Below are 13,102 nucleotides of genomic sequence, written 5' to 3' on the forward strand. Positions count from 1 at the left end.
GAGGCGGGTGGATTGCTTGAGCTCAGGAGTTCAAGACCAGCCTGAGCAAGAGCAAGACCCTATCTCTATTAAAAATACAAAACAACTAAAGCAAGAGGATCACTTGTACCTGAGAGTTGGAGTTTGCTGTGAACTATGATGATGCCATGGCATCATAGGTAGGGCAACAGCTTGAGACTCTGTCTCAAAAAAAAAAAAAAACAGGTTGTTGCCAGTACCTTTGAAGCCCCGTGTCTGTGTGTGTGTGTGTGTGTCCCAGCACCCCAAAGAGACTACTGCTCCCCCAGATTTTGTATTAACGATTTCCTTTATAGCTTCACTATATATTTGTATGTCTGAATAATAGTGTTTAATTTCATTTACCATATGTATTCTTCTCACTTGTTTTTTTTTTCTCCTCAACATTGTTTCAGAGGGAAACCCATGTTGTGTGAAGCTATTCATTAGTTTTCAGTGTTATAGGACATTTTATTGCACAAGTGAACAATATTTTATTTTTACGTGTTACTGTTAATGAGCATTTGGGTTATTTACATTTGAGGTCTCTTATGAACAGTGTTTCACTATACAGTCTTGCAAATACCTCTCCTGGAGAACGTATGCAAAAGTTCCTATAGAATATATAACTCCAGGGAGAATTGCCGGTTGGAAGGTACCTATATGTTTAGCTTAACTTGTAATGCCAGACTGTTGTCCAAAATAACTGCAGGAGTATATACTCTCAGAAGTCTAAAGGCGGGGAGCAGAAGGGGTGGCGGGGCGGGGGGGATGCTTTCCTTGCTCCAGTCTTACTCAGTGCTTGTCATTCTGGAAGTGTTTGATTTTTGCCAGTCTGATGGGTAGGAAATGGTATCTCTTGGTTTTAATTTTCATTTCCCTGATTATTAATGTATTTGCTGATCTTTTTGTATGTTGATTGCAATTTATGTTTCATCTTATGTGAAATGGCTGTTTTTGCCTTTAGCCCAGTTGTCTCAGCACCATCTAATTAATGGATCTTTGTTTCCTTACTAATCTATATTGCCGGCTTTGTCATAAATCAAGTTTTCAAGTATAGGCAAAAGAATAGATGATACTCTGTTCTACTCTTTGGTCTGTTTGTCCATCTCGAGGCAATACCATGCCATCTTTATTATAAGGTCCTTTTTACCCCCTTCCGACGCCCTGGACACATCATTCACACCCATTGGTGCCATTTATTATTTTATTTAAAAAGGTCTTGTTAGAGGGATGATCTAATTACTATGCCAGCTTTATTTTTTTTTTCATTTACAAATTTGATAGTTCAGCTAATTACAATTACCTTCTTACCCCCACTTCAAAGAAAAAACAAAATGTTTTCTTTGACATTTATAATATTTTTAGCCTTTTCATCTAACTTATACACCTACTATTATTCAGAAGTAATAAAGTAAAATAAACACTTAAACATTGTAACTTTTTATTCTTTCCTTCCATCCTATACTGAAAGAATCAAGTCAGAAAGCCTCGCAATTTAAAAAACATACTTGTTTATATTTCTCAGCAACCAACAAGATAAATATGATTTTCTTCAGACTTGAAAATCCGGGCCAGGCGCAATGGCTCATGCTGGTAATCACTTTGGGAGGCCAAGGCAAGAGAATTGCTTGAGGCCAGGAGTTAGAGACCAGCCTGAGCAAGAAAGAGTGAGACCTTCTCCCTACAAAAAAACCCCAGAAAAATTAGCCAGGCATGGGGGCACAAACCTCTAGTCTCAGCTACTCAGGAGGCTGAAGCAGGAGGACCACTTGAGCCCAAGAGTTTGAGGTTGCTGTGAGCTATGACGACACTACTGCACTCTAGGCAGGGTGACAGCAGGAGACTTGTCTCTTTTTTGAAAGAAAGGAGAATCCAATATAATGCTGTTCTGCCCACAGACCTGGTCATCTTTCAGCCACTGTACCACTGCTCACTGTTCAGCACTCCTTATTGTTTTGTACCTTCCTTTCCTGCTGCAGTAGTTTCTCTGTCTCCTGGTAAACTTGTTTCTGTATTTGTTGATTTTCCTTTCAGCTGCTGCCTGTGAGTTTTTGGATATTGTGGAGTTGCTGCTGCAGTCTGGTGCTGACCCCACTCTCCGAGACCAGGATGGCTGCCTGCCAGAAGAGGTGACAGGCTGCAAAGCAGTTACTTTGGTGCTGCAGCGGCACACAGCTGGCAAAGCTTAATCAAAAGACTGGAAAACCACAGTCTGTAATAGTATAGGGCTTCAATTATGAAAGAAAACTGCAAAAATAATACTTCTTTACCCCCCATGTTTGGTATGCATTGGCTAATAAAATCAGTTCTGAGGAATTGGGATTTTGACGTCTCAGCAATTCATTCTACTTGCATACATTCTGGAGAGTACAGTTTTGGTGATGAACATGTGTACTGCGCATAATATAATCCAATTCTGCTGAGCATGCTCTGAAATTTATCATTGCTTTAGAGGATGGAGAGAGGAGGAGACAGACCATATTTCACAATATTAAACATAGCTGCTGTTTTGAAAATCATGCAAAAGCACAATGTGACCAACAGCACTATACTGACAATTAGGGAAAATCTCATGAAATCACAATATGGTGGAGATCAAATGATCTTGTAGCATTGTACAGCTGGTCTGAATAGGTAGCTAAAATGTCTGTTCTTTTGGCATATAGAATTGGGAAGATTGGAAAAGAAGAGGGATGTTAAGCAAAAGAGAGCACAGAATTTTGTCATGTAAAGGTTGTAGAAATCAGAACAACCAGATTTACTGAAAACCTCAAAACCTCAAACCTCATTTTAGAATAATATTCAGCAACCTCACTCTAGGATTGAAATAGATTTTAGAGGATTCCTCTGGGTTAAGTCAGGATTTCTTAAACTTACCTTCACAAAACAGGAGAGGAATTTATTAGGGCCCTTTTAATTGGCTATATGGACCCTGTCATGTGTAGCAGCAGTCTCTGTAAAAATGTTCTGAGCTGTTAGGGTCTATCTAATGTGTTATCCTTAAAGTTATTTCTGGATACCAAAACACCTTCTGTTCTTTACTAAAGATGTAGACAAATATGGCATTATTTTCATTTAAAGGATCAGCAAGTATGTCACTCTTGAAACTGGCTCCCAGTGATTTCCTCCTGTAAGCCACAAGAAATCCATCAGGGGAATTTCCTTTCACCACAATGTTAGCCACATTGCAACATACTGTTCAGCTTAACACGCTCATGCTCCATATTAATTGAATGTGCTTTAAGAAACATACAGTAGTTACAGGAAAGTAACCCAAATGTTGCATGCAGTTTTTAATTGATATTACTTTATACATTTTAGTGCATTAGCATATCAAAAAGTATTTCTTCATTTCAAATTTGCAGAGTAGTTATCTAATCAAGAAGCTATCAGGTGGCACCTACAGCTCAAGAGCTGGCGGGTTCAAATCCTATCCAGGCCTGCCAAACAATAACAACTACAACCAAAAAATAGCCTGGTGTTAAGAATCACTTAAGCCCAGGAGTTTGAGGTTGCTGTGAGCTGTGGTGCCACAGACTCTACACAGGGCTATAGCTTGAGGCTCTGTCTCAAAAAAAAGAAGCTACCAAGGAACTCTTGTATTGTCTCTGTTTTGCAGTTTGAACTTGATATTTCTTAGACAAGTCTTTTATTACCTGTTTGTCATATCTAAAACCATATGGGTTTTAAAGAAAGAATATAACTTATTTTTTTTTATTAAATCATAGCTCTGTACATTAATGCAATCATGGGGTACAATGTGCTGGTTTTACATACAATTTGAAATGTTTTCATCAAATTGGCTAACATAGTCTTCAGCATTTTCTTAGTTATTGTGTTAAGACATTTATGTTCTACACATAGTAAATTTCACATGTACCCTTGTAAGATGTACCATAGGTATGGTCCCACCAATTACTCTCCCTCCATCCACCCTACCCGCTACCCTCCCCTCCCTCTCCCCTTTCACCTCCTTCTTGGGCTATAATTGGGTTATAGCTTTCATAAGAATGCTATAAATTGGTTTCATAGTAAGACTGAGTACATTGGATACTTTTTCTTCCATTCTTGAGATACTTTGCTAAGAAGACATGTTCCAGCTCCATCCATGTAAACATGTAAGAGGTAAAGTCTCCATCTTTCTTTAAAGCTGCATAATATTCCATGGTGTACATATACCACAATTTATTGATCCATTTGTGGGTCGATGGGCACTTCCGCTTCTTCCACGACTTAGCAATTACAAATTGGGCTGCAATAAACATTCTGGTACATATATATGGAGAACACTTAGAGATCTAAAAATAGACCTGGCATTCGAGCCTACAATTTCTCTACTAGGTATATATCCAGAAGACCAACTTATTTCTTATTAATTTTATTTTACAGGTTTCAAGTTAGTATTGAAAGCTATCTCTACAGCCATCAACTTAACAAGTGCACTCTAAAATCAGTTTCCAAAATCTCTCTTCTTTTTTCATCAGTATCTGAATTTTCAAAAATTTTACTGTTATATAATTTATGGATCATCTCTCTGTGACTTAAGGCTCTGCTCTAGGCCAGTGTCATTCCCTTTCCCCATTATAAATATTTAGAATTGTCTATACATTATCTAAAGATTTTATTAGATGAGGTATCTTCAAAGTCTCTGAGAAAGTCATGAATTACCAATTAGAAACTAAGTAAGTCTTTTAAACTTGTTATAATTAAGTCTCTAAGAAAGATGTTAGAAGTCAGCCAACTGGCAATATACCGTTCTCTCAATGCTTGACAGGTAGACAGGTAACAACCAAATTATAATACCTGGAATTACATCTAGTATGTCTTTTGTTAATGTTTTAGCATTTGCCAGCTAAAAGGCAAATATCTATAATCCAGTGAACCTTTCCATTAAATAGGTGTTTCTTAGTTTCCTGCAGTTTAACTACTTGACTATGGGTTATTATTCCATGTACAGTGTAGCATCTCTGAGATTAATGAACAACTCGTTTGACTGTGGCAAAGCTGAGCTTAGGTTGCAGAAGGCTATAACTTAAAGACTCTTGGGCTTAAACAATTCTCTTGACTCAGCCTCCCAAGTAGCTGGGACTACAGATGCCTACCACAATGCCTGGCTATTTTGTTGTTGTTGTAGTTGTCATTGTTGTTTAGCAGGCCTGGGCCAGGTTCAAACCCGCCAACCCCGGTATATGTGGCCGGTGCCCCTAACTACTGAGCTGTGGGTGCCAAGGCTAGCTAAGACTTCTGATGTCAAGTCCAAGAGTTTTCCCTGAACTGCATTAATCAGGGTAAGCAAAAGAAATCACACTCAGAAGTCCATTATCAGACCTCTTGGTGGCCTGATGATGCCTCTTCATATATATACATTGGGCTTTGTCTTTATAATGTACAGCTTAATACAGTATTTTGTAATGGTGTAATTTGAAAAATTATTATGATCATTTTTACATTTACTTATTTTAGTAACTATTCATAATTCCTTCACCAGAGAGGTTTGGGGTCAAAGTGTAGTGATTATCAGACTCAAAAAAATATGCTTTCTTGTTATATTTATCAGCAGGTGTTTATTACACACCAAGTATGATCAGTTTTTCAAACATGTGTTAATTAAAATTAAAGGATTGAATAGGTAAGGTTATTTATTTAATCTTTATTCAGGATACCTAATCTTTATTCACTTACCCCTGAAATGTTGTCATACTTCTCCCTGAGAAGCATGGTCTTTGTATAGATCATGATAGTTATTAGGAGTTCACAGCTCATTTCCTACTTAGTACAGGTTGAATATTCCATATCCAAAATGCTTAGGACCAGAAATTTTCAGATTGGGGAATATTCCCATTATACTATATTAACAGTTGAGCATCCCTAATCCAAAAATCCAAAATCCACAGTGCTCCAATGAGCAGTTCTTTTGAGTGTCGTGTGGACACTCAAAAAGTTTGGGATTTTGGAGCATTTCAGACAGGACTCCTCAAACTTTTTAAACAGGGGGCCAGTTCACTGTCCCTCAGACCATTGGAGGGCCGGACTACAGCCCCAAGACGAATCGGCTGCTAAACAGGACAGGCAGCAGCAAAAACACACGGCAGGCCAGATAAATGTCCTAGGTGGGCTACATGTGGCCCATGGCCGTAGTTTGAGGATGCCTGATTGCAGATTTCAGATTTTTGGATTAGGGATACTTGACCTGTTATTTTTACTTTTTTTTTTTTTTTGAGACAGAGTCTCATTATGTCACCCTCTGTAGAGTGCTATGGCTTCACAGCTCACAGCAACCTCCAACTTTTGGACTTAAGTGATTCTCTTGCCTCAACCTCCCAAGTAGCTGAGACTACAGGTGCCCGCCTCAACGGCTGGCTGTTTTTGTTGTTATTGTTGTTGCAGTTTCATTATTGTTTTAGCTGGCCTGGGCCAGATTCGAACCCACCGGCCTTGATGTATGTGGCTGGCACCCTACCCACTAAGCTACAGGCACCACCTACTTTTATACATGAATTCTTCAAAATTTTTCTTCCTATGTTTTATCCCTTTTTATTGGCACAATTACCGAATACACGCCATTACTGCATTATATTTTTTACTCTTTTGCATTGTATCAAGTACTAGAGTCACTTCTAAGGGCACTCACTACTCCTTCCTCTAGCAATACAAAACCTCTTGGCCCTAAGCTAAGGTGACCAGATTTTAACATTGGTAAAGTGGGACACCGTTGTGGGGCGGGGGGAGGCAGGGCCTGACAACGATGCAAACTTTAATAAGCAGTTCTCGATAATCAGTTCTCAACAATTATTTGTTATTATTAAAGTTTAACATTATAAAATTAACAAAAATAATACAAAAGTCATATCCTGGTGAAATAGCCACATGGCAACCGAAAACCGTATATTCCCTTCCTGTTCTCCCACGTTCCCTAGCTTGTCGTGCATTCTTTCCAAAAATCGGGACTTTTTTAAAATGCCGCAAGATGTGGGACAAATTGTTAAATATCAGGACTGTCCTGCCAAAAGTGGGACATCGGGGGGGGTGGGGCGCTACTTGTTTGTTCCAGACAGTTTGGCTCCTTCTGAGTTAATTGTCCTTGCCTAGAAGCAAGGGAGGGAGCCAGTATCCTCCTGATACCTTGCCCAGGAGGGGAGTAGGGAGTTTACAATAGCCTTTTCATTTCCAAATGAAGTTACATTAACCTCTTCAGCAGCCGAAAATATATTCCCTTCCCATTCTCCCGCTGTTCCCTAGCTTATAGTGCATTCTTTCCAAAAACTGGGACTTTTTTAAAACGCCGTGGGACATGGAACAAATTGTTGGAAATCGAGACTGTCCCACCAAAAGCGGGACGTCTGGTCACCTTACCCTAAGCACCAGACTGAGGTGTGCAGAAGTTACATGCTACTTTGTACTACGCACAAAATCTTCCTTATAGGGATTCTTCCTGTATGTCTTAGAAGCAATGAACACAAGTTAGCAATATGTGTACAACACTGAGGTTAAAAACCAGGCAGGAAACTTGGGAAGAGCTGGCCACACAGCATGCGTTTGTCTCCTGGTGAATTCTAAGCACTTAGGGTGAGTTTCTTGGCTAGGTGGGGAAAAGACTATTCAAACTTAAAACAACTGCATTCAGTGGCTGAATAGGTAGGACCCTGAGGGCATTAAGGAATAGAGAAGTGACTTCACTGGGCAGCAGCAACAAATTCAGCATCCACACTGCAGCAGGATTTATTTTTCCTCTCACTTGTGTAGCAGTCCTGGTTTCCATTTTAATATTTAGAAGGTAAGTTCAGTTGATGGACACTTTGTGTAATAAAAAGCTCTTTTAAAGTACAAGCACATGCACACACACGAGATAAAAAGTGGCACCACTAGTGCCCATGGCTTTCATGGAGTACATTTGTGGAGCCCAAAGCTTAGTCCTGGATATGTTTATAGCACTTTAGCTCTGTTTGTGAGTTTGGAACCCTTCCAAAAAAAGAAGAGAAAGACATATATTATTGTTTATAATCTGCTTTATTCCGCCAAACCTTGACTGAACAGACTTGTGGATTGCTGTTTAAATCCCTCAGTGCCTTTAACTACTGATACAGAAAGTGGTTAATGCGCATTCTAAACGAAGCTTGGCATCCACTCCAGGAAATCACTTTAATTGAGAAGCATTAAATGTTAAAATGATTTTTTTTTAAAGCCAGCCCACGCAGTGAGTGTAAAAGTCCTGGCCCACCAGAAATATAGTTTCTTGGCTACCATATTCCTCCAGCCTCGGTAAGCTTTAAGCCCTGCAGTTGACAGGTGTTGAAAAAGTGACTTTCAGTTCCCTAGGTCACTAGATGCAGGCATCCACCTGTCAGCTGGCCAGTGAGTAGGCAGCCTTCAAGGACTTCACTATAGAGGAGAGGAGGGAGCTGTCAACTTTATGGATGTTTGTTTTTCTGGAATAATAAACTGGTCTCAGGTGACTAAAATATGAGATTTAACCCCGAAAGTCCTTGCCTGGGCTTTCCATTGCTGCGCAAAAGCCATCTGTTGAAACCAATTTACCATTTTAATGGCCTTTAAAAAAAAAAAAAGCTGCTTATTTCCAACTTCAGGTGTATGCCAGGACCCATTTTTTTGGGTCTGTATTTTATCTTTCAGAAAGCAATTCTCAGCCTTTCCCAAACCCCCAAGTCCCTCCCAACCAGCAGGATATTCTGGTCCAGGGTTGGCAAACAACTAAGAGAAAGATAAATCATTTAAAAAAAAAAAAAAATCCTGTCCTATAGCTCTAGAGACAGTTCAGCCTCTATCAGCCTTGTAAGCTCAAGTCAGATCAGTGGTCTTCTGAACCATTCAAAATATGAGTCAGTCGCCTGAGAACCTTCTAAGAGCCCTTTCCATGCCACTATTCTTCGTCATACCAATGTTTTTAAGAAGCGAAAATGTGCATCCAGTCAGGGACAGCCTGTGACTTGTTCGCTCTAACTACAAAATAGCACACCAATTTGTCTATAATACCCAAATTCAATTTTTGTGTTTGCAGATACAGCCAAGGGAAAAATCACCAAAAGGAAAGGATTCTAAAGGAAAATCCTAAAGTCATTCTGGCAAAAATGAGAGAAGAAAATGAATGAAAAGATCATAAGGAGACAAATATTATATGCAAATCCTAAGCCTGCATATAGGGGTTAGGGTTCTCTGAAAGAATGTGATATACCCTTCCTGGGGCAGGGCTGATCATTTAAAAGACCTTTATTTAATAGTTTGGATGGTTTATTTTTATTACTCCTATTAGAAGGATGATAATAAAATTTCCTTCTTCCTAATGATTTGGGCCCATTTTATAAACCTTGACTTTTTTTCTTCCTCCTAACCTAACTCACAGTATTTCTCCACAGCAGTGGCTGGACTGTTTGCTTCCCTGTGAAGCCGCCATCAAGATCATCATCCCAACTGGATCGTGTTTGCCCTGCACAGCCAAAGGGATTTTATGAAGAAAGGCACCAGGAATTGTAAATGTTAAAACTGAAACAGGTTTGTTCTAGGAAAGTATGGCAAAGGATTTAAGTCTTTTAGGGTATAAACTGCAGTTTTAAAACTAGGTCTCAAATGTCAAATTCCAGGAAATACATGCAGAAACATTAGAGATCACCTCTCAAAATTTTACTTCTAGTTTAGCAATCAGTTAAAATCTGCAATACCCTGGCCTGTCTTTAATTTCTTTTTATCTTTTTGTGACTAGCTAAATGCAAACCTGGGCCCCAAGAGAAAGGATAGGAAAGCAGTGGGAACCCTGACTACTGGGCCTTCATGTTTTCCTGATTGGATCTAGTGATTTCTTTCCTTTATTCTTAAGCAGCTGTTCTTTTGGAAAGTCCTTATCAGAAATAAAATCTGACTGACTGCTCAAGAGCTGGTCTCTAGTGACCAAACCAGGAAAAAAAAAAAAAAAATCTCCTTTCTCCTCTATGAGCTTAGCACATTTTATAATTACACAAAGTTACTAGGTTAGCATTGTGGTGGAAGCTGTGTATACTGGAGCATAAAGTGGAAATGGTCCAATGAATTGTCGGCCTTTGATAATGTATTGAAAACAGAGCCTTGATATAGACATAATGGTAATGAGGGGGTTGAGAATGGAAGCTGAGTTAGGCTACACAAAGGCTTGGTATATATACTGTGTATACTGGCCAGAACTCTGGGGCCCTGTTATTAGTGCCTCAAAAATACTCAGATGAGTAACCAAATTGAGAAGCAACAGAGCCCTTTGTAACCATGTTGTGAATTTCCCCAAGAGCCACCCAAAGGATGGGGCAAGTGAAGAAAAAAAAAGTCCTACGTACCTTCTGTATTCCCCTATCAACGCCCTTGCTCCCCAGCGGGACTCATCTCCACTCTTCCTTAATACATAACCCAGGGAGATCTCCTTTGCCTTTCTCAGCCTAATAAAGCATTTACTACAGGAGATGACTTTGGCAAAGGACCTTAAATGTCTCTCCTTGATAACAGGCTTTGGGTCTCCATTACTTTAATCCCTCCAAGGATCTCACTGGTCTCCTGCCCCGTAGCCAGTATCCTTCCCATTTAACAGGCAGACTTTGGGCCACAAAGCACATCTAGGACTTAGGTTAAATCACAACGTGGTGGCAGCATTAATTCGAGAGGCCCAGAGCTCGGCCACCTGCCTTGTACCTGAGCAAGTCATTGTTGAATATGGTGCTTTTTTTTAAGTTGTTTCTGTCCAGGAAAGCAAGAAAAAAGGAAAGTAAAGGAGAATGCCACACACAAAATAAGATTGTAGAGAACTTGGCACTGCCACAGTCTACGGCAGCAGTTCTCAACCTGTGGGTCATAACCCCTTTGGGGTCAAACGACCCTTTCACAGGGGTCGCCTAAATACATCCTGCATATCAGATATTTACATTATGATTCATAACAGTAGCAAAATTACAGTTATGAAGTAGCAATGAAAATAATTTTATGGTTGGGGGTCACCACAACATGAGGAACCGTATGAAAAGGTTGTGGCATTAGGAAGGTTGAGAACCACTGGTCTGAGGAGTCTCTGTTTCCAGTGTTTTCCCTGCCCAGGCTCCCTAAACACACTCCATCAGCATCGTGCAATAGAACCTTCTGCACTGATAGAAATGTTTTACATCGGTGCTGTCCAAATACAGCAGCCGCTAGCCACATAGAGCTACACATACTGAGCACTTAAAATATGGCTGGTGTGAGAAACTGAATTAGTTTAATCTCAATTCAAACAGCCGCATGTGCCTACTAACTGCCATATTAGACCTCTGTCTGGAAAAAGCACACTCTAGTTTTTCCATAATGAAACTTCAGCTCCAAAGAAATGCTATGGCTTTAATTTTTTTTTTAAATTTTAATGAAAAAAATCTCTGCGGCTCTTTCCGTTCCAGCTAAATTTCAGGTTTGCACCCTAATAATAAAACCTCCTATAGATAAAAGGCCCAGATGGAGATTGTCCACGAAAATGCTTGTCCAACAGACCTGAGACTCTGATGAGATGTTTTTATCCCTCTGTCCACCTTTCACCCAAATGCAGGTAATTATACATACTTTATCTAGGGAGACAATTAGAAATGTGAAAGACTTTAAAAATGCCACCAGTCACTAAGAATTAGGTGGTCAACAGATTTTTTTCTACGCATTCTCTTAAGTCTGGGAGCAAGAGGATTGTGCCCCAGGAAATGGCTATTAGGAAAACCGAGGAACCTGTAATTCTGATATTCCATGGCTGTAAGTAGTTCTGGCATTCAGAGTTGTATATTTGGTTTCCTTCTGGTGATGAGAAGATCCCTTATCAGCTCAGCTTTTCCTTCTATTTAAAGAAAAACTCCAGAGACCCAAATGAAAAGGAAGACACATCAGCTTCTAAAGAATTAACATATTTATTTTACAGGTTTACCATACACATCTCATGCCAACACACAGGAGGCATATACAAACAAACGCACCAGCTTCTGTTTTCCAAAGTCACATGGCAATAAATAAGGATGGGTGGGTCCTTTTTTTTTTTTTTTTTTTTTGTCTTTTTCTGTTTTTCCAGGAAACAAGACTTCATTTCTTTTTACCTATACAAAATTTACACTGCGAAGAATGAGGGCAACAATCCAGAGCTTAGGGGATCTGGGGCTTTGAGGTCTGAATACAAGCTCAGAGCAACTGCAAGAATCCGCAGCTCTGAACCTGCTCGTGTGGCTGGACATAGTACATGTGGTTCTCGTCTCCAGTTGGGCAGCACATGAGAGTGGGTGTCCTTTGTTCACCTGTGCTCTGCCTCCCTAAGCAAAGGAATGCTTGGCGCACCTCCCGAACCTGCAGCTGTCTCCTCACCAGAGCTCGCAGCATGAAACTGTGCTTTTAATGTGGTCCTACCAAGCGGAGTATGGATGGGATGACTTTGCTGAGCTCTCTCTTTTTGGCTCCAGTCACTGTGTTAGAGCAGTTGGAACAACTGCTGCAAAAAGGGCCAATTGACCAATCCAAGAAAGAGAGCGCCAGTGATGTGCTTTTTATTTAGCTTTCAGCATGCCCAGAGCCCTTCAGCAGCAGGCAATAAAACAAAACTCATTTCCGCTTAATTGAATTTTTCTTCATCTCATGGTTTCCAATTTTTAAAGTGCAATGTTTAAAAATGAGCCTCCTCAGGATTCCCAGACCCTGCTGGCTGGGGAGGTACGGTCATTATGTTCATGGTTATAACCGAGTCGTCATTCGCGGCATGTGGGAGGAGCTGTGTGGGAGAATAGATGCCCGAGAGTGGACTGTCCTAACACACAGCTTTTGCTAATGGGAAGCCTTGAACTCCCTCCTGCAGGAAGGCAGTTCAAAACAACCAGCTTGAGCTTCAGCGATGGGAATGTCTTTTGTTCCACAAATTTCCTGTACTTAATGATGACGTGAACTTAATGATGAAGATCTAACAGCCCCCAATGATCTTATCAAGGTTTCATGTTGGGTTTTGTGTTTGTTTGTTTTAGAGACAGAGTCTCACTTTATCACCCTCAGTAGAGTGCTGTGGTGTCACAGCTCACAGCAACCTCCAACTCCTGGGTTTAGGCGATTCTCTTGCCTCAGCCCCCCGAGTAGCTGGGACTACAGG

At 40.2% G+C, this 13,102-nt stretch overlaps 1 protein-coding gene across 1 annotated transcript in view; it reads left to right on the top strand.

The window, feature by feature from the left end:
* The window catches only part of ACBD6 (acyl-CoA binding domain containing 6), a 214,038-nt gene extending 211,716 nt beyond the window's left edge, over nt 1-2,322 (top strand). Inside the window, exon 8 of the mRNA XM_003785668.2 lies at nt 2,035-2,322. Coding sequence (XP_003785716.1) covers nt 2,035-2,189 — 155 coding nt within the window. The 3' untranslated portion in view covers nt 2,190-2,322. The remainder of the gene's footprint in view (nt 1-2,034) is intronic.
* Nucleotides 2,323-13,102: the final 10,780 nt, after the last annotated feature.

Source organism: Otolemur garnettii, unplaced genomic scaffold (genome assembly GCF_000181295.1).
Source record: "Otolemur garnettii isolate 467f Iridium unplaced genomic scaffold, OtoGar3 scaffold00016, whole genome shotgun sequence".
NCBI classification, from domain to species: Eukaryota; Metazoa; Chordata; class Mammalia; order Primates; family Galagidae; genus Otolemur; species Otolemur garnettii.